This window comes from Rousettus aegyptiacus, unplaced genomic scaffold (genome assembly GCF_014176215.1).
Source record: "Rousettus aegyptiacus isolate mRouAeg1 unplaced genomic scaffold, mRouAeg1.p scaffold_m13_p_4, whole genome shotgun sequence".
Taxonomy (NCBI): domain Eukaryota; kingdom Metazoa; phylum Chordata; class Mammalia; order Chiroptera; family Pteropodidae; genus Rousettus; species Rousettus aegyptiacus.
The window spans coordinates 45919361-45947106 of NW_023416307.1; the positions used below are offsets into that span (position 1 = coordinate 45919361).

General features: G+C 33.3%; 1 protein-coding gene across 1 annotated transcript; it reads right to left on the bottom strand.

The window, feature by feature from the left end:
- Window positions 1-303: 303 nt before the first annotated feature.
- On the bottom strand, window positions 304-27629 carry GMNC (geminin coiled-coil domain containing). Its single transcript, XM_016136336.2, has 5 exons — window positions 27539-27629; window positions 5430-5604; window positions 3646-3734; window positions 2602-2718; window positions 304-1100 (listed from the first exon to the last, which is right to left on the bottom strand). The coding sequence occupies exons 1-5, from the start codon at window positions 27563-27565 to the stop codon at window positions 480-482; spliced, it is 1029 nt and encodes a 342-aa protein (XP_015991822.2). The 5' UTR covers window positions 27566-27629; the 3' UTR covers window positions 304-479.
- Window positions 27630-27746: the final 117 nt, after the last annotated feature.

Here is a 27746-nt window from a genome sequence, read left to right on the forward strand (position 1 = left end):
AACACTCAATAACAGGTACTTGGGGCAATAATGGTGCTTATTCTAAAGGCAGTTTTCAGAAATAAAGAGGAACAGGAGAGGGATATCAGTGAAAGTGTGAAATCTATGAACATTTAAACTGCTTGATGAAAGAAGAAAATATGTTAGATTTGTTAAAATTGGAACAGGATATGTAGGTCTCAAAGGAATATAAAGGCGATTGGAAAATACCTTTTCAAATATAGGGCAAAGGGAGGAAGTTGACAGCAGGTGTTGGTGTGTAAACAAGTCAAATTTAGTTGAAAGAAGAATAGGCATGTTTCATTATGGATTTTTGGAAGCCATTCCCTGAAGATTTAAGTGGGTAATTGAGAGTGACATTTAAAATGGCAGGAGACAGTCCGGGAAATAGCTTTTGTATTCCACACAGTTAGGTTCAAGTGCAAGAAAGGTCTTTGTAAACAGAGTTCATGGTAGTCTTTCAGATGGAAGAGAGGTCACTAAGACTGTTTTGGGACCCAGGTAAACTTCCAGCCTCCTTCCTCATCTCGACGAACAAATGCTTGTCCCTGGTGGAAGGAATGAGTTTTCACATTACAGTGAGGGCTCAGGGATGTAGAAAATGCCATCTCCGTCTTATTGGGTGACACGTCACAAGTATAGTAAGGAAGAGTTTGCAACTCTCCTGGGGGATTTGAAAAGTGAGGAAGGAAGTGAAAATTGTCCCTGTGGCTGGTAATGCTGTGAGAAGAGATTGTTCTGTCACTTCCATAATCAATTGGCAAATCCTCTGTAGGGGCATTTTCATAATCGACTATATCCTCTGGAAACTGGATAAATGCACTGGAGATTCTTCTGGGATGAGAGGACAGGGCACTGTAGTTAGCTGATGAGGTGTCATCGATGGTGTTGAGGTCCTTTAACCCAAGTGTTTGAAGGACCCAGGGATCCACAGGGGGCCCAGGTTGTTCTTCACAGTGAGCAAATTCACTAGACAGGTTTCTCTTGGCATTTTTGAAATGGGGGATCTCAGGAGGAAAATATCTTTGTTCTTTGGGTTTCCTCTTCCTCTTTCTGAATTTTCCATATGCTTTTGAGAACTCACACGATGACAACAATTTCTGGGGAAGTAATATTTGAAAATATACATAGTCAGGTAATAAAGCAAGATTATTTTCTTTACTGTTGTCTAATTATACCTCCTTCAAACATTTACCAGTTACCTTAATTCCTTAGAAAACTTAATTAAATGTTTGTTTTCTCACACACACACACAAAACTGGATTAGCTTCTGTTTCTAAATTAAAATCCATGGTGAGAAGTTACCACCTACAAACTCAAATTTATATTTTTTACAAGTTATTTAAAAGTTGAAAGGAGTAAGTTATGTCTTCAATTAAGGGAAGTAATGACTATTATTGTAATGAAAATAATAGCAAATATCATGTATTGAAAATTAGTTACATGCATAATCTCATTTTATTAAAGTATTAAAATCTCCTTTAATGAAGAAACTGAGGCATAGGCATAGTGACTTGCTAAGTGCTAAGGATCACGCAGCCTAGGTTTCCACTGAAACCATCTGAATCTAGACAGAACCACTGATTGCAACACTATGTAACACCATTTCCTCTTATTTCATTATTTTTCATAGCGCTCCCATGTGATTTGTTTTATATTACACTGCAAAATTGAGAACAAGAGAGGAAAAACTGCCTAATAAATATCACTTACTAATTTAATAACTGTTCTTTTTCTGTACTTAAGAGCCCAGGCTAATGACTGTGAGATGTGCTCCTTTTTTTAACAAAGCTAACTGAAGAGTAAAGGAATCAAATATAGTGTGTTCTTCCTTCTCTGAACTGTTATATCTAGTAAGAGTAGTAAGAAACATCATCAGTTTAGATTAAGTAATATCAAATAATGTGAGGTAAAGATTGATGATAGAATCAAGAGTGGCAAATAAATAACAAAAAGTACAAAACCCAAAGAAATGAAGAAGAACAAAAAAGGACTATGGACAGGCTATTTACCCTTGAGTTAGGAATAGTTCATTTTAAAACAGTAACAAAAAATATTCATTAAAAAATAGTGTAATTAGCGATATCTAACTGTTAGTCAAGAGACCTGGGCTACAGTAATATTCATAACATTTTAGAGCTGGAAAGATTCTTAAAAGATCTTTTAGCCCATCTATTTACAGATGAAAGTAACTGAGACTCTAAGTGATAATGATTTACCAAAAGTCAAACAGATAATTAAAAGAACTCTCTCTCAGATGTGATTCCTCTCCAATGGAATCTAACTAGGTAGATGTTCCATCTTACTCTGTCTTTTGATTAACTTCTGTTGTCTCAGCAATTCTCTTAACTGGTGTTTGATTCTTAAGCAACTACTTTTGTAATATATGACTAAAATCCACAAACTAGATACTTCTAAGGAATGATACATAAAAATTCTTGTAAAAGTGCTATATTTTGTTCAGAAAAATCCATTCATCCTATAAATGCATTTGAAATCACATTGTTTAGTACACTTCCTACATTTAACTAAGAAGTTTTACCCAAATGGTCTCCCATCTCAAATCACCAATCTGTCCTTATAAAGGGAATAGTTGCATACCTTGGTCTTTTCTTCAAGACATTTAACCAAAGCAGAACTCAGGTATTGTCTGAGGTGATTATTCTCTTCATGCAACCTAGCAAGTTCTTCCTCCTTCTGCACCAGAGTATCTTGGAGCTGTAAAAAGTAGACAATGGTGAAGGCTGCTCCACTATATTGACTTTGTAACCTTATAATAATGCCACTGACCCTTAACCTATTTAAACCTGATTATTATTGTTTGTTTTAAGAACTCAAACTCAGGGAGCTCTCGTCCTCAGAGATTTAAATTCAATCTGCACCCACCTACCACCTGATTGTTCAGTTTTGTGCTCTGGAGTTTTTTATTCATTGCAAAGTGTTTGAAGAGATTATATGGCTTTTAAATTGTAACCACAAGGGAAGGTATGTAGGAAAATGAACTGTGTGCAACTGTTTAAATATAGAAAAGGGTGTTTAGAAAGGTTTGGTTGGACTCCTTCCTTACGCATTACAAAAAGGAGAAGAAAGGTGTGGATTGGCTTCCCTCAGCCTCAGGTTGAGGCAGCCCACTAAATTAAACTATTCTCTCAGGAATAACAACAAACAAAACATGGGATATGAAGCAATCTTTGTAAAAAACTTTTATAATTATTATCCCTTCTCCAAGTGATAATGTATGTTTATGGTTTAAAAATATTGTCACACTCATTATATCATTTAATCTTTCCAATAGCTCTTTGAGAAAGGCAGCAAAAATATTCTGATTTCACAGATAAGGAAAAATATTTAAGAGCTCACACAACAAAAATGTGTGCAAAGCTGGGGCTTGACTTCACGTCCTTCTAGAGGATTTTGATTGTTGGTGGTGTTTTTTTTGTTTTGTTTTGGTTTTAGTTTCTTTTTTCTATGACATTTTCACCTAAATTTGATCACTCTGTGGACATATGTCCACTTTGGTTCTAAACTGAAAGTCAATATATAAATTTAACAAGAAAAAAGAAGTAGTGTGACATCGGGGGACAATGTGAAGAATGGACTACATGAAAAATGGCTGGTCTTAATGTTTTGATAATCTGTACATACCTGCTTGTTCCTGTAGAGCTGAGAAGAAAGTTGAGCCTCTTCCCACGAATAAGAGTTAGGAAAGGGGAAATTCGAGTCACTAGATGATTCTACATGAAAACACCAAATGGGTAACTGAGAAAACCCCAGTTTTTGTGTAACAAAGAATTCACCAAAGAATTTCAGCAAATTTAATAGGTTCGATTGCCTTTCTAAAAATAACTATTGCCTCCACACATGAAAACAAAGTATTTAAAGCTTTCAGAAGGGTCAAGCATGCCATGAAAGACAAATACTTATAGATTATGCAAAGTCACTACAGAGGTGAATTTTAAGGAGCTAAGAAGTCACAGTCCTTCCTAACACATGTATTCCTGCTGGCTAAATTGATAGAGATGGTTTCATCTGCATTATTAACTCATTTAAATATTTATGAATTCTCCAGTAGGCATAACATTGCAATTCCACCATGTTTTCCAAGTTCCTATTTTATTTTCTAAGCTTTAGTACTTGCTAATACAGTGTTTGACTCTAGAATAAAATTCTATATTTGATGTTACCATTTTCCCCAGATGAAAATTTCTGCATATCTGCCCGTCAGTTAAATCTGATGGAGAGTATTTATTCAGAATTCCATGTGGTGGCAATTTCTACTTTAAAGTAATTTAGAATTTGTTTCTCTGAAGACCTAGACAAAAATCTTAAAACTGTAATTCGAACGCATGTATTTCAAATGTTATTCTCTGTATGTTTTTTATGCTTTTCCAAAAAGGTTTCTTTATTTTTTTTTTCATATTTGACAGTAAGCTATACCTACCCACTCACCTCACCCCCACAAAAAACAGACTATGCTTGGACCTGCTAAATTGGTTTACTTTTACTATCTTTTACTCACCTAGTACAGTACTGACTCTTGCCTTCCTCTACTTAAACTTAAATATTACTGAATTTTTTTTTATAAAGTAGAATGATGAGTAAGCAGACAAGAATAAAATTTTATACACTGGTTTTATATTCTTGGGCATTCAGTTTCTCTGTCTCTTGTAATAGAAAGCTAGAATTGAAAAACTTCCTGATATATACATGATTTTTCAATAGTTTGGAGCTTTTTGTGTCTTTTCTCAGATTCTAAAAATAATCATGTGGCAGAAGCAGTAGTGCAGATATTTAATTTTAAAGCATCTGAGAGTTTTCCCAGAAACTTGAGTGTTAATACAGAAATTTCTTTAATATTTACAAATATTGTTTACTGAGCCCCAGGTAAATATTAGTATGCAATTTTCCATTCATTGTTCTACTGTACTTCCTTCCAAAGTTGAAGTCTTCTTTAGGCCAAAAAAAAAAAGGGGGAAAGGGAATCATTATTTCCACTTTCAAGACACCTTTCATAGAATTTCCTCTATGAAATAAAAGATTAACTTAATATGTTTCCTTGCTTCTCTCTCATACCCAGGGAAACTTTCCTGAATTCTAAAAGAAATGCTTCAACTGGTATCTTGACTCCAAAAGCATCCCACTAAACTTTGACCCAGACCTAGCTTCCTCAGTGAGTTGGAAATCTCCAAGAACCGTAAAGTATAGGGAGAAATACATATTGTCCAGTAGGCAAAAAGAAGAACCCCTTTTTCATTATTTGGCAAATATAAAGAACAGGTTATTTAGGTTGTAAAATGCAGGAGTCTTTGGGCTTTCTTAAACTTTCCATATCATTTCCTCTTCTAGAGTTTCAGCCCATGATGCTTTGCAATGATGGGTGTTGGAAAAGGGCTTTAGATCTACCAGGAAAGCAGAAGAGATGAACTTACCCTGTGCCTGTGGTGCTTGTTGGGGCTCTTTGTTGTCCAGGAGACCAGTAGCCCAGAAAGAGACCCAGGTCTCCGTGGAAACGTCAACACTAGATTCTGACGTTGTAGTGGAATACGGGCAATTATAGCTCTGGCCTCCTACAAAGTACTGGTCTTGGCAAGGCAGAATGGTGTTCTGTGAAATTCAGTATGAGAGATAGGGAGGTTCCCAGGAGATGGGGTGATGGGAATTTGGAGGGAGGAAAGAGTAAGAGAAAGATGCAGAAATTACATGCAGTGCATCAAAATCAGTAAAGGTGCTAAGTGTAGATCCCAGATTAATTTTGAATTATAAAAATATAATTACTAGAAAGGAATCACCTCCTCGGTTTACCCAGCACTTTCCTTAGGCCCTTTCAGTAAAGAACAGGCTAGTGTTAAATGGACGAAATTTGTAAATGTTCAGGGCTATTCTCTATTGCCATGTCTGAATCATCTAACAGGCTACCCAGGATCTAAGTAAATGAAATTCTACTTCATAATTTAAAGACATAAGAACTATTTGACTCTTTCTAGTAAATATCTTAATTATATTTCCAATAGCTTTGAAAGACAAGGATTCTAGAATACCAGGGCTGAAATGAACAGAACATAACATATAATCTAACCTTGTTATTTTAGTTTCTTACTTTCTGAATTATAAACTTGCCTCATTTGTCTCTTTCTTCTTTCTCTGGCTTTAAATGCTGCTGGATGAATCCTGTGGTGATCTAAATGGTTTGAGATAGATACATAGATATATTCCAGAGATCGCTAATAAATGTTACTCCTAACTCCTAACTCTAACCATAGGAGTATAAAGCCACTCCAAGTAAATATGTAATCAAAGCTAAAATAACTTGGTCAGCAGAGACAGCAAGCTTTAGGTCTTTCCATTACTGATCTCAATACCCTTCCAATGTTATCTTGCCACTCTTAACTGCCTGGCAAGTAGTCTCCACTGGTTCTAAGCCAGAAAATATCCACCCACCCCTGACTCCTCAAACCTCAAACAGACAGTCTTTCCAAATGTCCAGGCAGGGGCAAGTATGCAGCAGTCTTCCTGGGTTAATTTGTATAACAGCCCACTCTTAATTATTTGTCAATGTTTAATCAGGTAAAAGCCATTCATTTCAGCAGAGCCTAACTTTGGACAAACATTTTGACCACTACAAGTCTTTCGTTGACTTGAAGACTTTTGGGGGCATAACATAAAACAGAGAGAAGACAAATGAGAAGAGAAAAAAAGTCAAGATAAAAAAGTCACACTTTGTTAATGTTCTCTGTAAATTAAGATTGAAAAAGTCCTGTATTGAAGTAGGTCCAGCTTGCACAGTGCAGACCAAAGAAATTTAGCCACAAGTTTATCAAGTGCTATTTTATTCTAAAAGGATGTTTGTAGGTTTTTTCCCTGAGGTTATTACTGGAATTAGAGCTGAACTATTATGCAATTGACACCTGAGAAGAAAACCCCAAATACCCCTAGACTAGTTCAAGTCCAAGTGTTTGCAAATATGTGCATAATCTAGAGGAAGGGGTGGAATGAAAAGTGAGTGCAGGTGTACAGGGAGAGAAAGCTGAGAGAAAGTACAGAGTAGAAACAACGCAGAGGATAAAGGAAGAGAGAAAGGGAGAAAGAAAGGGAGGGAGGGAGAGAGAGAGGGAGACAGAGAGACGAGAGACAGAGACAGGGACAGAGCCAGAGTGACAGATATGCAAGGATACAAGAGACGAAAAGGAAATGGGCAACAGAGAAGACCTGTCATCATTGGCAGGTAGAGGAATCTTATTTCCAAAGCTGAAGAAATTCTAGTTGCAAAACTTACTAGTCCTCAGAGCCCCAGGTTTCGCCAGCGGACTAGCTAACGCCAGCTCCTCACTTACCATCTTGCTGTAAAAGAAGGCGGTGCAGAAACTGAGCCCACTCTTAATTTTTTGGTTAAGCGGATGGGAGCTTTAAATGGGACTGAGGGGAGGAGCTAGGAGAGGCGAGTTCTAATCTGCCGGAGCTGCGGGTGACGCTCGGGGCTCCCGGTGAGCGCCGCCCTCTGATTTGGAGCAAGGCTGTCAAACTGGTGACGTGGGTCTGGAGACACCAGCCAAAGCCAAAGTCACTGGCACTGACGGCGACCGCCGTGTCGGGACCTAAAACTTGCGGGTCGGGTGCCCAGAGCTGCTTCAAAATCCGCGCCTGTGCCGACTCGTCGCGGATCAGCGGGGCGTCAGGAGTGCGGGTGACCCTGCGGCCCGGGCCAACGGGGCGAACACCGGCTTCGGCCCGCGGGAGGAGCAGCGGCCAGGCTGGGCGGGGCGGACTAGTGGGCCGATGCCAAGGCGTACGGTCTGCCCAAACCTGCATCTCAGGGATCGCCGGCAGCACTTGGGGAAGCCTATCCAACAGGTTCCAGAATCAAAATTGTTCCTGTGTATTTTCTGGACAGTGATAAATATCAACGGTGCTGTACGACATTGTGAATTGATTGGCTTTTTTCTTAATTTTCTATTTGTCATGTCTCATTTTCCCAACTCCAAAAGTGGTTGTTTAATGCGAAGGTGATATATGTTCATTCTAGAATGAAAGCTTCAGGAGAATGGAGGTTTCTGTTTTGTTGATTGTTGTCTCCACAAAGTGCCTGGAACAATTTCTAACACGTAATGGGGTGCTCAATAAAGAACAAATTAGACTACAAATTTAAGAATCTAAAGTGCCTGTCTCTGTGTCGGTTTTATCTTCACTACTATTATATAGAATAAATTATTATAATTAAGAAAAAATGGTGTGTTAATATTCTCAGTTAAAGTGTTTGTTTTCTGCCATCTTTTCTCACGATTCCTGTGATGCTATATCCTGAGGAGAAAGAGGAGTAATTTACATCCTTAAAACTGTTCGTCTACCACTAATAGCCAGCTCTTATTTCAACAGATAATAACCTAGGAGGTAGGTACTCTTGTCTCTGTCTTAAAGGATGATGAATGATGCACTGAAGCTAAGAAACTTGCCCAGTGTTTACGCGATTAGATATTGGCAGACTCTGCATTTAAACCTCTGGCTCCAGCATCCACACTTTTAACACCATAGTTACTTTTTTTTTTTTTTTTTTGACTCTGACTTCTATTGCAAGTTATAGCCATTTATGCGATAAGTGTTTTTATGGATTGAATTGTGTTCCTCAAAAATTTATATGTTGTATTTCTAACCCTCAGTGCAACTGTATTAGGAAACAGGGCCTCTAAAGAGAAAATCAAGGTTAAGAGGTTAAAGGGTGGTACTCTAATCTAACAAGACTGGTGTCCTTATAAGAAGAGAAACACTAGGGATGATATGCACAAAGAAAAGGCCATGTGAGAACACAGCATGAAGGCAGTCATTTCCAAGTCAAGGAGAGAGGCCTTAGGAGAAACTGATAATGCTGCTGACATCTTGATCTTGGACTTCCAGCCTCCAGAATTGTGAGAAAATAGATTTCTATTGTTTAAGCCACCCAGTTTCTGGTTCTTGTTATAAAAGCCCTAGCAAACTAATATAGGCATGGTGTAGGAATCGAGAGAGCTGGTTCTGGTTTACATAGTTCTTTCTGTAAACTGATTGTTTTTTCTTCTTTTTTAAAGATAATTCTGAAATACAGTTTTTTATATATAAAACAAAAATTAGCATTACAAAATTTGGATGATGGTTTTAATTTCCCAGTCTTCATGAAGGTTATATATTTGATAGCAGTGATGTTTTTCCTTTATGCTTTGTAGCCTTTTCCATTTTTATCCTTTTCTGCTATCAGTTTTGACCTCTGTTTATTCCGCCTTGCATTGTACTTATCATCTGTAGCACTTAACGGTGACTAACATACAGCATATGTTCATTAAGTGCTCTGTGTCCAAAATTAAGAAAGGAAGGGAAAAGGAAGAAGAGGAAGGTGCCAGATGTGGTAAAGTTCTTTCCCCTCCATTCCAATCTGTCTATTCAGAAACATTTTTGATTGAATAATACCGAGTTTGAAAATGATTGCCTGGAAGATTCTGCCTGGGTTACTCAATGTGACTCATTCAGTGAGTGATGTAATAGAGTGGTCCCCTCTCTGCTCTCACTGCAGAAGCTTCAAGAATACCTTGGGAATATAACCCTGAGATGATTGGGGAAAGGAGATCAAAATCTATTTAGGCAGTGAGAATCAATGATTTTGTTCAGAGCAAAGAAAACTCTAATTACTTTTGTGAAGAGCACCAGGGGAGGAACAAAGAGGATCGAGTTGTGTTCTGTCTGAAAACTGTTGTAAGTGAGATGTGTGAACTTCTGAAAATGAGCTTTGAGTCTAAAAATGACTCAAAATTGGCAATTGTGAAAACATGGTATGAAAATAAAGGACATAGGCTTTGAATCCAAATATACCTGGTTTGAAATTATTGTTCTACTCTCTGAGATGGAATCACCTAGAGATATATTATCATGATCTCTAAATCCTCAGTTAGGGCCTCTAGTAAATTAAGAAATACCTATTTGAGAGGTTAAAAAACTGACCACTAATGCTCGAAAATTTGTATTTCACTGCCTGTATCATGAATAGTAGCTATTATTATTGTTAGCTGTTGAGGACTGCCTTTAAACATATATGCTGCCGTGCCTTGCTTGTTAAAAATAACTGAAAATGACAGAAACATTTATAAAACAAGTTTTTTTTTCTTGAGAGCTAGAAATATTTTTTTAGAGTCTTTGATGGATTTTAAGCACACAAATGTTTCATAAATCATTAACTACTTTAGCTTGGTAGAAGTGGGAGTGTATATGGTGGCAGAGAATCCCTAAAGTTAAACAGTCAAGAGCTATTGACAATTAAACATAAATCAGAAGATAAAGCTTTCCTGAAATAATAAACTCATGGAAAAATTTCCGAATTCTTAAGGCCTGATATAAGCACATTTTTTAAAATTTAAGATCTACTGCTTAGATATAAGCCTTACTTTGTTTGTTTGGTGATTTATGATTTGAAAAATAAGTCAAGTAAGCAATAATGTGAAATCCTTTGGCCATTTATTATTTGTATTTTTGAAATATAGAAGTGTAACTCCTTAGTAATTATAACACATGTAGATGATTTTTTATCTATGAACAATAAGATCAGTTAAAAACTGCCTCTTGTATTGTGGCTAAAGTGATGGTGTTAAAGGGGAGGTGGCTAATAACAACCCAGTTGTTGAATCAGGGCAGTGCCTCCTGCCAGGGCAAAGTTATAACAAAATAGAAGGTAATTTGACCTGCACACAAACCAAGCCTGCAAACAGAAAAAGGTAGGGTGTGATCAGAGGTGGGCCAAGGAGATAAATAGCTTGGCATATGGAATGTTCTTTAATTTCATCCCTGGAGGACACTTTAATCAATTGCTTCATTAGTGAATTCAGTAGAATATATAATAAAAGAGCAATTTTAAATTCTCTTTACAAGCATAGTTTTTTTTCTCATAGTTTCAACAGCTGAATCTCCAGGCAATAAAAAGATAATATTTCTGCTTTCACATAGGTAAAGAAAAACATAACCCTTAGAGAAAATTCAGTGCAGTAATGATTGACATTGGGAGATTTAAAATTTGCATTTTTTTCAGCATATCTGGAGAATTATGACACGTTCAGTTTGTCGAGACATAGTTTTGAATTTCATCTCTCCAGAATGATATGTAGAAATCTGTCTTGTTGCTGTGATTGCCTACTACCCACCACTATCAGTATAGCCTCTAGTAACCATCAAATGTATAATAACTTATGCCATGGTGAAAAACTATTTCTACATGAACAAAGATGTATACAAGAAACTAAACTGTGAATTCTGGCAACAAAATGAAAAAAAAAAAGTTTGAGAAAATTATATCAGTTTATTAAACAAAAAAGAGAAAGACCTTATTTACAATCAAATCAAAGAAACTTACTTGCTATTTTGGATGTTTCTAGTCAAGCATTTTTGCATATTGTTTTAATAAAGAGAAAGCAAAATGCCAACTTCTATCCAGTAGAAACATTTATATATTCAAAAACAATCTGAGAAAAATACAGAGAATTATAATTTCTATGAAATTAATAATGCTAAGTGACATTTGGATGAATGAACAGAAGCATAAGAATTTTAATAAAGTGCCATGTTAGTAATAAAGTAAAACTTCAAAATACTCTATAAATATAGAAAAAGAGGACTATGGTAAAGACGATGTAGATAAGGTTTTGTTTTGTTTTGTTTTGTTTTGTTTTCTTATTCAACCAGAGGCCTTCCTGCTATTACCTCTAGAACAGCAGTATTATCACTGTATGACCAAATCATAGCCAATAAAATTAAGTAGAAAAATAAATGTCAATAGCTTTGTTTATAGGTGAGAGGGCATCAAAGACAAGCAAGCAAATTGACTAAACTCTTTAAGAAATGGTTTATTATCCTAGACTATGACTAGTAAAATCTAACATAGCATATGACAGAACTTGAATATTAAAAAAGAATTATTAGCAATTATTCTTTGTGTATTCTTTAGTATCCATCTAGATGTATATAAGTGTACATATTTATATGTTTGCATACATACATATGGTTATATCTGGGAGACTGATTAAGCCCACTACCTTGAAAAACTTACAGGTAGAGCGTAAAGGTATTGGGAAACAAAGATTCTCCACTCCTCCTTTTTCTATAAAGGAGCAATGATTAGCTATGAGAAAAGATTTTTTTTTTGACTGGTGAGATTGGAAGAAGGAATAAAAACATGTTCCCCACGTTAATGTCAGCATCTACATGACACATTCTTTCTCATTCCCCTGAAGAAGGCTTCAGGAAAGGCTCTGTCCCAAATAGAATTGTGTGTGGCTCACCTGTAATAGGGCACGTAAATCTGTATTATTCAGCAATGCATATTAGGAAGCCAATTAAAGCTACACATATAAGTCATGTTTGGCAATAAACTTTTTTTTAAGTGATAAAAGTAATTTTATTTTCATGTATCTGTCTTTGGGTCTCTTGCTTATTTATTTCTTAGCTCAGGAGAGAAGGGAGTCTTATAGTGTCGTGTGTGTGTGTGTGTGTGTGTGTGTGTGTGTGTGTGTGTAAAAATAATTGTATGCTTTGTATTAAAACATAGTAATAAGGAAAAAAATATGTAAAATTCAGCCATATAAAAATATATTTAAAGAACTTTAAAATATTCAAATACTTTAAGTCAGCAAAGCAAATCAATTTATAAAAATAATAAAGTTGAACAGGAATGATATATAGCTTTGTTCATATCAGTTTAACAAATATTTGTAAAAAACTTTCTAAATATCCAATAATAAGAAATTCTTTCAATAAATTACACTACATCTATAGAATGGGTTGTATAGCCACAGAAAATCTTTTTTTAAAAAGTTAAAGATGTGGGCAAACAATATTAGGTTAACTAAAGTACACATAAGTATATTCACACAAGTGAAAAAACAAGGGGAAGATATATTAACATGTTAATGATGTTTATTGTTTCTTAAGAGAAGTGTTGTGATTATGATTCTATTTTCATCTTCCTGTATTTGCCCAAAATTTTACAAGGAACACTTTTTTTTTAATAATCAGAAAAAGTTATCAAAAATATATGTGAAATTATATATATGATTAGAATGATATATTTTATGGAATAATGACATATTTAAAATTAAAGCAAATTGAACAGTAGGGAGAGATATCCGTCTATTGTTTAAAACAAATATTCTATGTTTCTACTTTTATTCAGATTTGCAGAAAACGGGGTGAAGTGGGGGTACAAAAACACTTTATTTATTTCCACCCCACAAATTAAAAACTGTTTTAAAAATTTTACAGATATACAGACAGGAAAAAAAATATTTTACAGCAAAATAGCCATTTTATTTAAATACTGTATTGCTCCAAAACACCGATAACTACAAAGACTTAGTAGGGCTTTGACACAAGATAAAAAGATGATAAAATGAAAATTAAATTTTTATATAGAAAAAATTAAATAGTTTATGATTATAATCTTCAAATTAAAAGTATTGAAGGGATTAAATAGAACCAGTTATAGTAGGTAAAATTAAAAGGCAGATTTTAGTTTAAAAAAGAGATATTTATAACTCAGGACTATGTAAAATAGAACTTGATACTCTGAATAGTGAGCTTTTGATAACTAAAGGAATTCACAAGAAGATTGGATTATAGTAATCTCAAATATTTTATATTTCATCCTACACTGGTAATAAAAAGATATGCTCCCTAAAATTATTTCCAGTGATAGGAAATGACAATTCAACATGAGTCTGCTATTAGAAGTCTGCCTTTGTAATTAATTTTCATACAAATCTTTAAAGAGACAGAGAATATTTTGCCTTTTCTTAGATGGGGATAATTTTGCTGATATTTAGTGGAACTTCCATCAGAATGAAGGGTGATCTGGAAGACAGGATGAGGCAGCAGTGGACGAGAACATTTGTGGTACAGTAGGATCTCTGCTTCTTATTACCATCCTTATCGCATCATTTTCTTCATTTCACGGACACTAGGTCCTTAGAACTAGTCATGGTAAGTAGCAGAAGCATATTTAGTGAGAGGATATTGAGCCCAGCTCAGGTCTTAAGGGCTTAAGATTTAAGGGGGGGCGGGGGAAGAGAGAGACCTTGGCTACAGGACCCTTATGGGTCATCTTATACTGAGCCATAACTTATCAGAGGTCAAAGGAAAGTTAAATTTCATCACGTTGAACTTTCCTCCCACATTTATGCTTTGATTATGCTGTGGAGACTTCAGACTGTGAGCAGATCGGGATTTCCAGAAAATTAAAAAATACACGGTGAAAGTAGATGACAAATCTTGGATAAAATGTAAAATTTAATAAATAAAAAGAAAATAAGGAGACAATAGTCCAAAAAGCGGGCAATTGAAGAGAAGAATGTCAAAACTAAATTCCTGAATACTTCGTTTCTTTGAGGTTAGTAAACCACAAGTTAAGTATTTTACTTTTGTTCTTTGTGGAACAAAGTTTGACCTTTCATCTTTTGCTCTCCTTCGATCAGCCATTTCCCTACAGGCATCAGCTTGCACTATTCCTTTTGCACTAGAAATGTGCCTGTGTTCTAGTTGCAAATGTATGTATAGACAGAGAAAGTCCTGTGTAATCAATGACCCACAAGAATCACATATTTTATGTAAAGTTAGAGGCCAAAAGAGAAAATGAGAGAAATTACAGGGACACAGATTTATGTTCAATAGTTGAACGAAGGTGCTTTTAATAGACTTGTCAAAAAAGAAATACTTTTCCTTATACAGCAGTGGGGTCTCCATCCCTGGAGGTATTCCATCAAAGGACAGAAAGCAGAAAAGTTATTTAACGAATGTGAGCAGCATTCATTCAAACGCTGAGTTCCTTTTCCCGCTGCATTATATAAGTACTGGGGCTAACTAAAAATGAATAAAACAGACATAATCTCTGTCTTTATGGTGTTTATACTCTAGGGGGGAAAATATTGCACATATTTATGTAAATTCAAACTGAGATAGTGCAATTAAGGAGAAATTACAGAGTGCTTTGGGAGTGTTGAATCCATATTCCTGACCCATCTGAACTGGGGGAAGAAAGGTAGGAGTAGACTGAGGTGTCAAGTATATTTTCCTGAGAAAATGGCATTTTACCAAAGACTTGACTGAAGTATAGTTGTTGAACAGGTGGAGAAGAAAAGGGAAATAAGCAACAGGGAAGACAAAGCAGCACATGTATAAAGTAATGTATAATTATTGTACTTTTCTTGAATTGTGAATAGAGATGATAAGTGTGTCCATTTCATAAGGTTATGATGGTGAGGATTAAATAATGTTCACAAAATGCTTAAATTTACTCAAATTATCATCAAGTTGCCAGTATTCTAATATATAGTTCTTGTATATTTAGTTACTGTATTGAGTGTCATACAAAGGTCTATGACTACATATTTTCTTCACAAAGTGTGCCTTTTATTAATACATGCCATCTCACTTTATACCCTGTTTACCGCTTTTAATCCAAAAGTCTACTTTCTGATATAATATTGTTATTCTCTCTCTCTCTTCTCTCTGTCCATCTCTCAATTGCATTTACTTTCACATGTTCATTACTTTGTTTTCATTCTGATTCTCATAAATCGCATAGAACTGAATTTTTTTAAAAAATACAGTTTAAGAATGTAAGTCTTTTATGGGATATTTTAGTCCATTTCCAATTTACATAATGATTTGTTTATGTTTTTATTTATTTGGTTTGCTACATTTTAGTATTTTTTGAAGAATAATTTTAATTTTATTTTCATTTTATTTGATGAACATGTATCTTTTCAAGATCTAGAAAATCGGAATTACTCTTTTTTTTTACTCAACAACTATTTTTTAATCCATAAGACATAAATACTATCTACCTTTGTTTACCTCTTGGTATTATTGGAATTATAAAACAATGTAGATGTATTGCTTAAAATATATATATAATTAAATTTTTAACATGTCACTAATATCTTAAGGAAATATTAATATAAAAATAAACATTAAAAACTAAAATAGGCTTATTCTATTGTACAGTTGACACAATTCTGTTGTTACTAATACATATAATTAATTCAGCAAAGGTTACTACATTTTTTTAAATTACTACACTTTATTATTTTTATTAGTTTTAGAATAATCGAGTAGAAAATATAGAGTTCTCATACACCCTCTTCTCACCTCCCCAAATTTCTGCTACTATTAACATTATTAACATCTTGCATTAAGGTGGTACATTTGCTACATCTGATGAGACAATATTGACGTATTATTATTAACCAAGTGCCATAGTTTACATTAGGGTTTATTCTTTGAATTATACATTCTATGGGTTTGACAAATATGTGGTAGTGTATATCCACCAATACTGTATCATATAAAATAGTTTTACTGCTCTAAAAATTCCTCACTCCACATTTTATCTTTCACTTTATTTTGCTTTTATTTATTTGGTTTAACTATTTTTAACTTTGCTATCTTTTCATTCCTTATCTTTCTTTCTTTGTTTGATTAAGCTGGAATTCATTCCATTTGTCACCTTGTTTATTTGTAAACTGTACCATATTTTTCCATTATTTCATGGTTGCCTTTTTTTCTTGATGTTTGTGTTATGATACATTTCTATACCACAATTTGGCTGAAAGTAAATAATAATATTTATTGAATAGATTATGTGCATATTTTAAGTGTTAATAATCTATATTATTTTAGATCATATTATAGACAATATAATCTATATTATAGTAAAGAACATATAAAAATCTGCATGATTTAATATAGTCCTCAGGACAATCCTGTAAGGTAGATATAATTATCATACCTAACTAATTTGGAATCCAATACAGTGGAACCAGAATTTTGAAACCAGATAAACTGAGTCTAGCCAAAGCTTTGAAACTCTAAATTATATACTGATTCTTGTCGATTTGAGTTTTTTACCTCAGGAAGCATTCTATTTCCTCATTCTTCCTTTCTACCCCAATAAGATGATATTTTAAAAGTACTTTCACTTTTCTCTCCTTTAGCCTCCTCAGCTTCTCTCAGGAGACCTTTGTAATGCCTTTACACTTTTTGCCCATAATCCATTCCTAATTATTTTTCTGAAATAATTTAGAATATTTAGTTCTGGACTATTAGTTTTACAAGCATCTTTTATTTAATAAATTTAAATGGGATACTATTTTTCTTAGTTAAAAAAATTTAAGTGTATAATTCAATGTTTTTGAAGCTAGTACACAAACAAATTGGTATGTTTCTGTACAACAGTTTGACAGATATAAATAATATTTACATGTTAATACCTACTGACCTATTAATTCCACTTTAAGAACATATGATAAAGAAATATTCAGAAATTAATACGTAAATTTAAATAAAATTGTTTATTACATCATTAACCGTAAAAATATAAAATCTATCTAATATTCCATCACGAGCTGATTAGTTTTAATTAATATGTATCCCTATAAAGGAAGTTTGCTCAGCCATTAAAAATAACATATGAAGAATTTAATCACACTAGAAAAATCTTAAAATAAGGCATTAAGAAAATATGAATATAGACCTACATAATCTGAAAACAATTATATAGCATACATAATATGAGAATAGTTCTGTTTGGACTTGGAGATAATCAGTAATTTAAAAATTATTTTTACTTTGGGATAGGCCAAATAATTTACAATAATTACACATTACTTTATAATCAGAGGCCTTACATCTCTACACCTTTTATTTTTAAAAAATCTTATGGTCTTTTCAACAAAAAATGATTTAATACTGAGTCGGCTAAAACCATGCTGCCCTCTATAGGATTTTGGCTGATCCACAATTTTATTTATTTTTCAACTGTGGCCCAGAGATTTGCACAATGCATTCTCTTACATTAAAGAATCCTATATGTAAAGTGGATATATAAAAGGAGTGTACGTTAAAGGGCCAAGATAGTCACATGTGGCACTGAATTAGTGTCATTGGCCTAATATTAAACTCTCTACAACTGAATGTAGAACACATGCCTGGTAGAAGTAAATCTAAATTTTATAGAAAAAAAAATTGATTTAAATAAATTTAACTCTTTAAAACAGTGATTGAAACATAACCAATCAATAACTTTGAAAAATAAATGGAAAAGAAATGTGTTAGTTGTACATAAATTTGATATTCACTTGCAAAGTCATTTGCCCTTGTGCAGCCCTTGGTAGATACAATGAGGCTCATTTAATTCCAAAGATGTAAGAAATCTTAGGCACCCTTTAGTTAATTTCTCTTGTTTTATAGACAGAGAAACTAAATAGGAGAAAGATCATGAAACTTTTCCAGGCTAACACTCAAGACCCTAGCAGAGCTCTTTTTTGGATATAGTTCTCTAGATTTCTAGGCCAGTACAGTCCTTCCATGACACAGAAATATCTCTCTTCTGTTTCCGGGCTATATAAATGTCTGCCTTTGTGTTTCAATGTCTCCTTACATGGAACATTTTCTGGATTCCCCACTTTTTCTTTTCTCTAAACTTTTCCCCTCCTGCTTTCTCTTTAGTATTGCCTCAAGCTCACTTAGCCCATTAGATTATTCAAATTAAAGAAACCACTGAATAATTATGGTATAAAAATGATACTCAAATCTCTTATTTAAAATTTAAGATGTACTATATCTGCAGAGTAGATAACAAAATATGCATGAATCTAAATATTGAATTAAGTCAACTAAGACAGATTATAGAGAAAATTTGGACTTTGAATTCAGACTATGGTTTAATTCACAGCTCTGTCTCCTGCTAGAAGTGATATTGTGAACAAATTACTAAATCCTCAGTGTCTTTATACATATATTACTGCATACTCTGCATAATCATAGTGAAGAATAAATGTAATTAAAGATTGCAGTACACAGTCCCTTACATTTATTAGGCACTTAATACATAGTTTCTAAAATAACTGAATATTTAATGATGCACACCCCAAATTTGTGTATTATTTATTAATCCTATCAACAGTGTATTGAATATTTACATCATACTAAACAAAAACACCTTTCTTACCATGTGAGTTGCCTTTGTACTCTTATTGGTATTTTTTTGATGTCCCAAAGTTCTGAATTTTAAAATACTTCAATCAATCAGTATTTCCTTTGTGGTTTTATATTTTAAAATGTTTGGATACCCCAAATGTATAAAGACAAATCTTTTCTCCTTCATAAATATTTTCTTCTGAAGGTTTTATTATTTTAACTTGTACATTTATATTTTCAGTCGATCTGAGATAATGTTTGTATCATGTGAGATAAAGATTAGAATTCATCTTTCTCCACATACATATTTAATTGCTCCAATATATTTATTAAAACAGTTGTTCTTTTTCTCCACTGCACTGCAGTGTCATCATTGTCATATATGACAAATCAAGCGATCATATAATTGAGTCCATTTTTTTTTTTTTTGCCTCAGTACAACACTGTCTTAATCACTAGAAATTACACCTTGAAATCTTACAACTTTTATCTTAAAAGACTGGGCTATTGACCATTTGCATTTTAATGTTGGCTTGACAATTTTCACCAAAGACTATTCGAATTTTGGTTAGAATTATCTTGAATCTATGTGCCATTTTTAGAAGAATTAGTATACCAATAACACTTAGTCTTTTAATCATAAAGTTAGTGTACTCAAATGCAAAATTATAAATAAAATAAGTATCCTCGAAGACAGAAAGAATGTAGGATTCAGCATCCAGAGAAAGACCAGTGATTAGAATTTCAGTGAGAAAAACAAGTAATTGGTGATAAAAAGATTTGGAAGGAAATTGATGTTACATACCTTTTGATAGAAAATTGAAGAAGTGCCTACTTGATAATTTCTATTTTCTCTATTAAAAAAAGGAGAAAATAAAGCAATGAGAGACAGGCACAGGCTTGTGGAAAGCTATGAAGGTTGAAAATTAGCACAGAAGAGAGAGAAAGAAGGAGCTGATCATTAGCATAAGTGATTCAGATAAAGAGAAAGACCATGTATCTGTAGTAACAGAATTATGTGCTCAGCAGCACAGGGATGGAAAACAACTCAAAAGCATGTTTTGATTGATCTTCAACCAAACATTTGAGGGTTTGCTGAAAAATTTTATAAGAACTTCAATGTAGTAACAGATTTGAAGGGTTTGATAAAGGAGTGGTAGAAGTGTTCCTTCATAAAGAAAAAATGTCTCAAGAGGGTGAAAAAATTTTAGAGGATGGAATAGTCTAGACACTAGAAACCTTAGTGAAGTCAGAGAGCAGGCATAGGAAAAATAAGTGAGCAAAGTACTGGAAAGAATGATGGATTATTGCCAGATAATGGGACAAGGTGGAGTTACAAAAGCTGTCCCAAAGCTTTTGATCTCTTCCTCTTGAATATAGTATAGGACTTATTTTAGCCATGCTTTTGAAATAATCATTTGCAGAATAATTTGCTAAACTTGGGTCCCTCTCACAAATAACTGAATGCTCCTGGGTAGAATGGTGAATAAGGAGGAGAAAAAGAAGTTGTGGTAAGAGTTGAAACTATCAACTATATTTGATGCAATTGGAGCTTTTATAGAAGCTTAGAGATTAGCTGATTATACCACTGTGTTTTTAAAAAGAGGAAAATGGAATGTTGATGGAAATATTTTTTGCCATAAGGGCAGAATTGCAATGGGAACGAACTTAGATCTCCTTCTGTGTCTTCTCTTCTACCAGGGTATACCCATCACACTTTCCATGTACTGTACTAGTAGGTATTCTATTTCTTGAACCAGATAAAGTTGTTCACTGGTTGGAAAATGTTTACAACATTTTAGGTTAAATGGCATTTCCATTAGATTTATAAAACTTTCATATGTATAGCTCTATGAGATTCACTTAAATGTTTCATATTTTCAAAAAAGGAATCATACAATATTGTATATACCACCTTAAATACAGAAACTTGCTGAAAGTAAGGTGGGGAAGCATTGCTAGGAATGCTTTGATGCTTTGACTATTTCTCTGACTATTGGACTGGTATAGTCCAATAGGACTACCCAATGATGAAAGTTTTTTTGTAAAAATAAAATGAGTTAATGCTTGTAAAAGTACTAAGAACAGTGCATGGCACAAGTTGGGTTCTAAATATATTTTAGCTTATTAGGTTTTTACCTTTATTTATGACAATGATGATGAAAATTGAAGATGAAGAAGAGAATGAAATTCCTATGAAGTCTTTATTTTTAAAGAGGACTTCACAGTAATTTGATGCAAATGATGAGAGTGGCTAATAATAGATTCAATAGAAGCAAGGACATTTTCTATATCTCCAAGTTCCTACAATTTTTGTCTGGCATAGAATGGCTAAATTAATGAGTAAACAAGCCAATATTGAATTTCGTTAGTTGATTCCATGAAATATATCATATAGACTTAAGAATTCTCATCCACTTACATGCTATTCCCCAAGCATATCTAACACTTTTTTAATTTGATGCTCACAGTTTGTTCAGGTGGAAGCTTTTTATCTAAAACATTTTATGGCTGTCCGAGTCCCACTCAAATCATATCTTCTTTGTTCCCTGACCTTCTACACTGGTATTATGGATGAGGAGGAACTCATGCATTGGTTATCCTTAGTACCTGGAGATATGTATATTGAGAATATGCCTCTGGAATGCTCTAGCATCATATTTCATAATTGCTAAGACAAAGAAAAGGCTGAGAATTGAAAGATACTAAACACAATATGTTCCCATCTCCAAGCCTTTGTACTTTTGTGTTTACCCTCCAGACCATGAGCTCCTCGATACACATCTCTACCCTTACAGTACACTCTCACATTCACTGCTCATTAAAAAGAAATGGTTGAATATTTTTCACAAATGAATTCAAATTGATATTTTTAGAGATAGTTCTTATAGTATTTCTTGAGAGAAGACTTGCTTTTTTATTCATTCTGGGGGAAGGAAGGGGAGACCAAAAGTTGGGCACTTTATTTAAAGATAATACATCGTGACTTTTTAAAACTAACAACCTCACTGGCAGATTATTATTATGAACTGGAGTGGGCAGGAAATCAAGACTATTGCCTTGTTATGACATTTTCATATTCTGTATTACAGTAAACTCTATTGACAAGAATAAGAGAATACTTGCTAAGTGACAAATTTTAGTGAGAAATTAGCAGCTAAAATTCATTAATGATCTTATCTTCAAAACCACAAACAAAATCCAATTTTTGCATATCATCATTTTAAGAATTCTTCAAATCCCCTGTCAAGGAACTCTCAAGTATTATAAATTTTAACCTCCTCATCCTGATCCTCTTATGTCTGCATTCCTATTCTTTAGAGAACTGTAGTTTCTATCTCTTTTTGCTAACTTTCTTATTTTTTTCCTTTGTCTCAATGACTCTTCCTTTATCTCTATATCCTTTCGATTTAAAAAATCCCTTCAAATTCATCCTGCAAATTCCTTGCTTTTATTCTATTCTGAGTCTTCTTGAGCCAAATCCAAGTCTGTAGGTTGTTAAGAGACCTGAGTTCTACAACTCGATATACCATTGAATTTCATCATGAATTAGACAAGCCATTTTATTTCTGGGCCTTCAGTTTTCCTATTCATAAACAAAATGGCAACTTGAGTTGATGGTCATCATTGTCCCTGTGAGCCACTTTAGAGTAGACACTAAATTATTCACTGTCTCTCTCAAATCCTTTGCTAGTGAGCTGTTGCATCCTTCAGACACTAGAGGGGGCTTCCTGAAGACTTTTCTAACATAAGCAGATTTAAATAAGGAATGAGTGTTTCTTATTGACAATTCACATTCTGATTGAGAGATGCGATACTACTTTTTTTACTTTAGAGTAAATGTGAAAGAAATATTTCTTTGAAATTTAAGGAATGAGCTCGTAATGCTTTTATTTTTAAGTGGATCTATTAAATTACACTTTTTTTTTTCTTCAGCATGCTCTTTAAAACATATACAGGGCTATCACAACTTTCCTTTAACACTATCATCAACTAAAAAATATCTTAGTTGAAAATAATGACTTTCAGAATCCTTCTCTCATGATTGCACATTTCCATTGGTTTCTACATAACAGCCCCATATTTTCATAAATTTAAAGATAGAGGATAGAAAATTCCAGACCTGGTTGTTATTTAAAGCAAAATAAAAGTAGCCTCATGCTAGAAAAGCATATTAATATTTATCAACTTCTTACAGAAGAGATCTTGCTACCAACAAAATATGAGCTGGTCACTGACTCATGTTCAGTCAATGAGCAGCCCCTCTTCCTATGGGCATAAACCAGAAAGACGGTAAAGAAGTTAGAATTGTAGACAGAAATGTCCTTCTCTATGAGTTAAAGCAGACATGTGAAGAGTTATTTTTCCTTTCACAACACTGACAATTAAGTAAAACAATGTAAAAAGTGTTTGCCAAACTATAAATCACAAAAAAAAATTGAGAGATTTACAGATACATTTATTAAAGGAGGCATTTATTTATTTGAACTATTTGTGCTCCAGGTGGAAACTACAACATTTTTGAGGACACTTTGCATAGGGTGCTTATCACTTTTGTTGGAGTGTGGTAGGTACTCAGTACATGGTTTTTGCTATTACAAGTGTTACTAGACTTAATTATTTGACAGCTCCATTCAATCCTATCAATAAAATCTGTACATTTCATAGGGTTTTCTGAACTATTAAAATCTCTATTATTTATAGTAGTATTATTAGTAATAATACTAATAGGGACTTTGGTTTGGAAATCATAAGTTTATAATTCAGTTTCCTATAATAAATGTTAAGTATTGATATAGTTTTCAATTATTCTTCTTAATTTCATTATAAATGACATCTCTTTCCTCATGATTCCCCTTTCCTCAAAATATTCCATTTCCTTATCTATTATGATACCATAGTCCTCTTAACTCTCTATCTCTGACTTTAGAGTCTCCATTGCCAACTCCTTCTCCTCTAGCAGAACATTAGAATCACTCAGGCTTGTAGTCTTGTCCCTTATTCTATGAATTTTTTCTGAACAACTCGATCCGCTATTATGGTTTTGACTTTCTATACCTTTATGACTTCAAAAGTTCTATATTTAACATGAACTTTCTCTTGACCTCAAGCTGTGTATATTTATTACATTGTTGTTATCTCCTACTGGATATTTCACAGGCAAGACAGGAATGACTTGTACAAAACCGAACACATTCTTTGCTATTATTCTCAACCTTTCCATCTCAGTAAATGGTAACACCATCCACCCTCTTGTTTGAGCCAGAATTAATCATGGAAGTTACACTTGACTCCTCCTTTATCCTCACCTTCTACAGTCACAACATCTCAGTTGTAAATGCCCTTCCTAAAACTCCAGTCACAACATCTCAGTTCTAAATGCCCTTCCTAAAACTCCAGTTATTTCCATTCCCAGCCCGTCACTATGATCCAAGCTTCTATATTTTTTATCTTGAACCATTATGATAGTAAATATCACTCAGATATCACCTTGCTGAACTCAAAGATTAATGAGTAATCTTGGTAATTTACTGGCTCTTTAATAAAATTAGAAATCAATAACATAAACCAAAGCCAATATAATCGAAGAAATTAAAAGCCACATCTACATGTCTAAATAATCAACACTCTAAAGAAAAATCACAGTGAATATTATAAAATCTTTAGAACTATATATAATGCCATTTTCAATAAAAAAAATTGTGAGGAATAAAGACAGGCGATTTGAAATAAAAATGCTGGGAAACATGAAAAGTCAAATATAAACTTTTTAATCTAAGGAATAAGAAAAAAACCAGAATTAAAAAGGAGAAGAAAAGAAATTATAAAGGAAGAAAAAGAGCAATTGCAAAAAAGAACTAAAAACATATTGTGTTAATCAATTACCTCAATAGTAAGTTTTTAAAAAATAAATCCAATAGACACATCTATGTATGTCTTGATTATGAAAAGAGAAGTTTAAATATTAGAAATAGAAAGGAAAGTATAACTTTAGATATAGTTTAGTTTTTTTAATCATAATATACCATGATGTCAGAAATTTAGAACAAATGCCCAGTATTTTAGAAATATGAATCAACAAAATGACTCAAGAAAATATAACTCAAAGTATTGTGAAAACTTTTAAGGAAACAAAATGTGCAGTCAAAACTCTCCTTGAAAAATATGCGTTAGGCTCAGATGGTTTTATAAATGAGTTTTTAATCAAACTTTCAAAGAACTGATAATCTCCATTATTACAAATAGTTCCAGAGAATAGAAAAGGAGAAAACATACCTCAATTCATTTTATGAAGCTGGTGTAATCTCCATATCAAAATATGGACAAGAACAGCATTAGAAAGGAAAATTTTAACCAATCCTTCTTGTAAGCATAAGTTGTAAGTAACTAAATAATACACTGTAAAGTGTTGTCTACCACTCCTTCATATTAGTTTTGAGGAGTGCTATGCACTAATAGAACAGTCTATAATACCTCATATTGATTGACCACTCTGGGTCTCATGCTTTAGAAAAGGAATTTGAAAGATGCCTGTGATGGTTAATCAGGTTTAACTGGATTTTAGCCATTTTCTTTATCTTTGACCTCTATGTTCCACAAGATGTTTTTACCTTTTCTTGCTTTTTAGAATTTCATTAAGTCTAGTAGATGTTGTTACCTCTTTTCTTAACACTCTTCCTGCATTTTCATTCCTGACTTCTTTCTCATCCTCCCCTTTACTCTGGGAGTTAACATTTAGGTCCTAACCTATTGCACTTCTTAATTTATATCCACTCCCTTGCAGAACACGCTCATTTGCATGCATCTAGTAATTCTCATCAAATTGATAACTCCCAGACTGAAAAGTTCCCCATCTGCTCATGAGAACCCTAGGCCAGTCAGATACTGAGTACTATTATACATAACTTTCATCGACTTTATTTTGACTAAAACTAAACTCAGCATTTTCTGTCAAAAAAACTGACTTCTACTTATTTTCAGAATACTTTTGCCACTGTCATAGTTTTTGCTACCAAAGCTTGCCAATTTGACATTATCATTTTGATTTTCTCCTTCTGGAATTAGCTGTGGCCATCTGATTCAGTATGTAATATATCTCGTATTTGTCTTTCTATTCAGTCCCATTTTCACTATCCGTGGTCAAGTACTTGTTACTAATATTGAACGTAGCATCTTCAATAAGCCCCGTGTTCTCCTCCAATATTCACTGCTCAGTTTTTGTTAAGCAACCTGTTCATCCATCATGTCAGATCACTATTTTCTGTTCTTCAGTGGTTAACTATTTTTATTGCAACAGGGCTGCAAGATTTTAAGATTCCTCAAAATTATTTTTTTAATCTAATCAACATTATTTCCCGTTTCTAATCTATCTGCATGTCTCACATATAATACTTATTATAAATTAAATCTCATTATAAGTTAATCATATTGGAAGCTAAAAGAAAGACGCTTGATGTGTCTTGTCTGACATTATTGTAAAGGGGTTTATTAAGAAAATTGGCTGTAACTTCTACCAATCTGTGGTTTCTGCATTTTCCCTTTGGCTTATGTTTTCTAATTCCCTGGTCCCAAACCACATCATTTGTTTCTTAATTCACTTTAAGCCGCATATCATCATGACAATGTCTGTTACTCAAGACCCCTAAGTCTCTTGCCAATCTCAATGGTTATTTAATATAATAGCAGAGATTGTTTGATTGACAATGAAATTAGATCTCAAGCTGATACCTAAAACAGTGAACTATCCTTCATAAATATCTAGATGTTGGGTTGCTCTGCTCCTATTCTTTACATTGTCCAAAATTCTTAGATTACTTCACAAGAGAATTTCCTGATAACGGCAACTGTAACAACAAAATCACAATATTTTATTATTAACATTGTTTAAAACAAAAATCTGTTTTCTCATTTATAATGATTTTGACATAAATTTTTTAATCTTATTTTTTAATTCTATTTTTTATCTTCTTGCTTGTTTATATCTACATTTTTGGTCTCGTGAGTGTCATTTGTAAACATAGTGTTTTTTTTAAAAAACACAATTGCATTTTGTCATTCACAATTTTTATAGCAATTTTTATTTTAAGAGTATACATTACAAATACATATTTTTGCCTAATATTTTTATTTCAATTTAAATACACTAATTTATATAATTTAAAAATAAAGTTTATAATATTTGTTATAAAAAAATCATAAGTTTTCTCAAGTTTATAAATTTATTCCCCACATTCTTGAAAGCTCCAAAACATATTCCTTTAGTATTAACTTTTAATCCTTTAAGTTATATTAATAAATTTATTAGATCATCTACATAAATAACTGTGTCAAAAGAGTAATTCTTCAGTGATCTCACTTAAATAAATTTAATGAAAATGTGCACTTTTTTCGAAATATTAGACATTTTTTCTTTAGTCATACGGGAACAAAAAAGATTTCAGAATTCTCATTGCCCTAGAACATTTGTAAAACATTGTTTTCCCATAAAGAAAAAAACACACACTCAAACATGTAAAGGCTCAAAGAGGAGATTGAAATTTTAATTTACATGTAGCACTCTTACCTTTAGATGAGATTTCTTAGCCAGCATTGTACATAGACTGCTGTCTCTAACATTAATTTCTCACTGCCTGGTAACCTCACTACTATCTAAAAATGTGTTCCACTGGCTCATAAACAATTATATCATCAGTCCCCTCTGTGTGTAACAAGAGACCTTAACCACAGAACTGGGAAATAAAAAGAATTGTGCCAGAAGTAACAACGGTGCC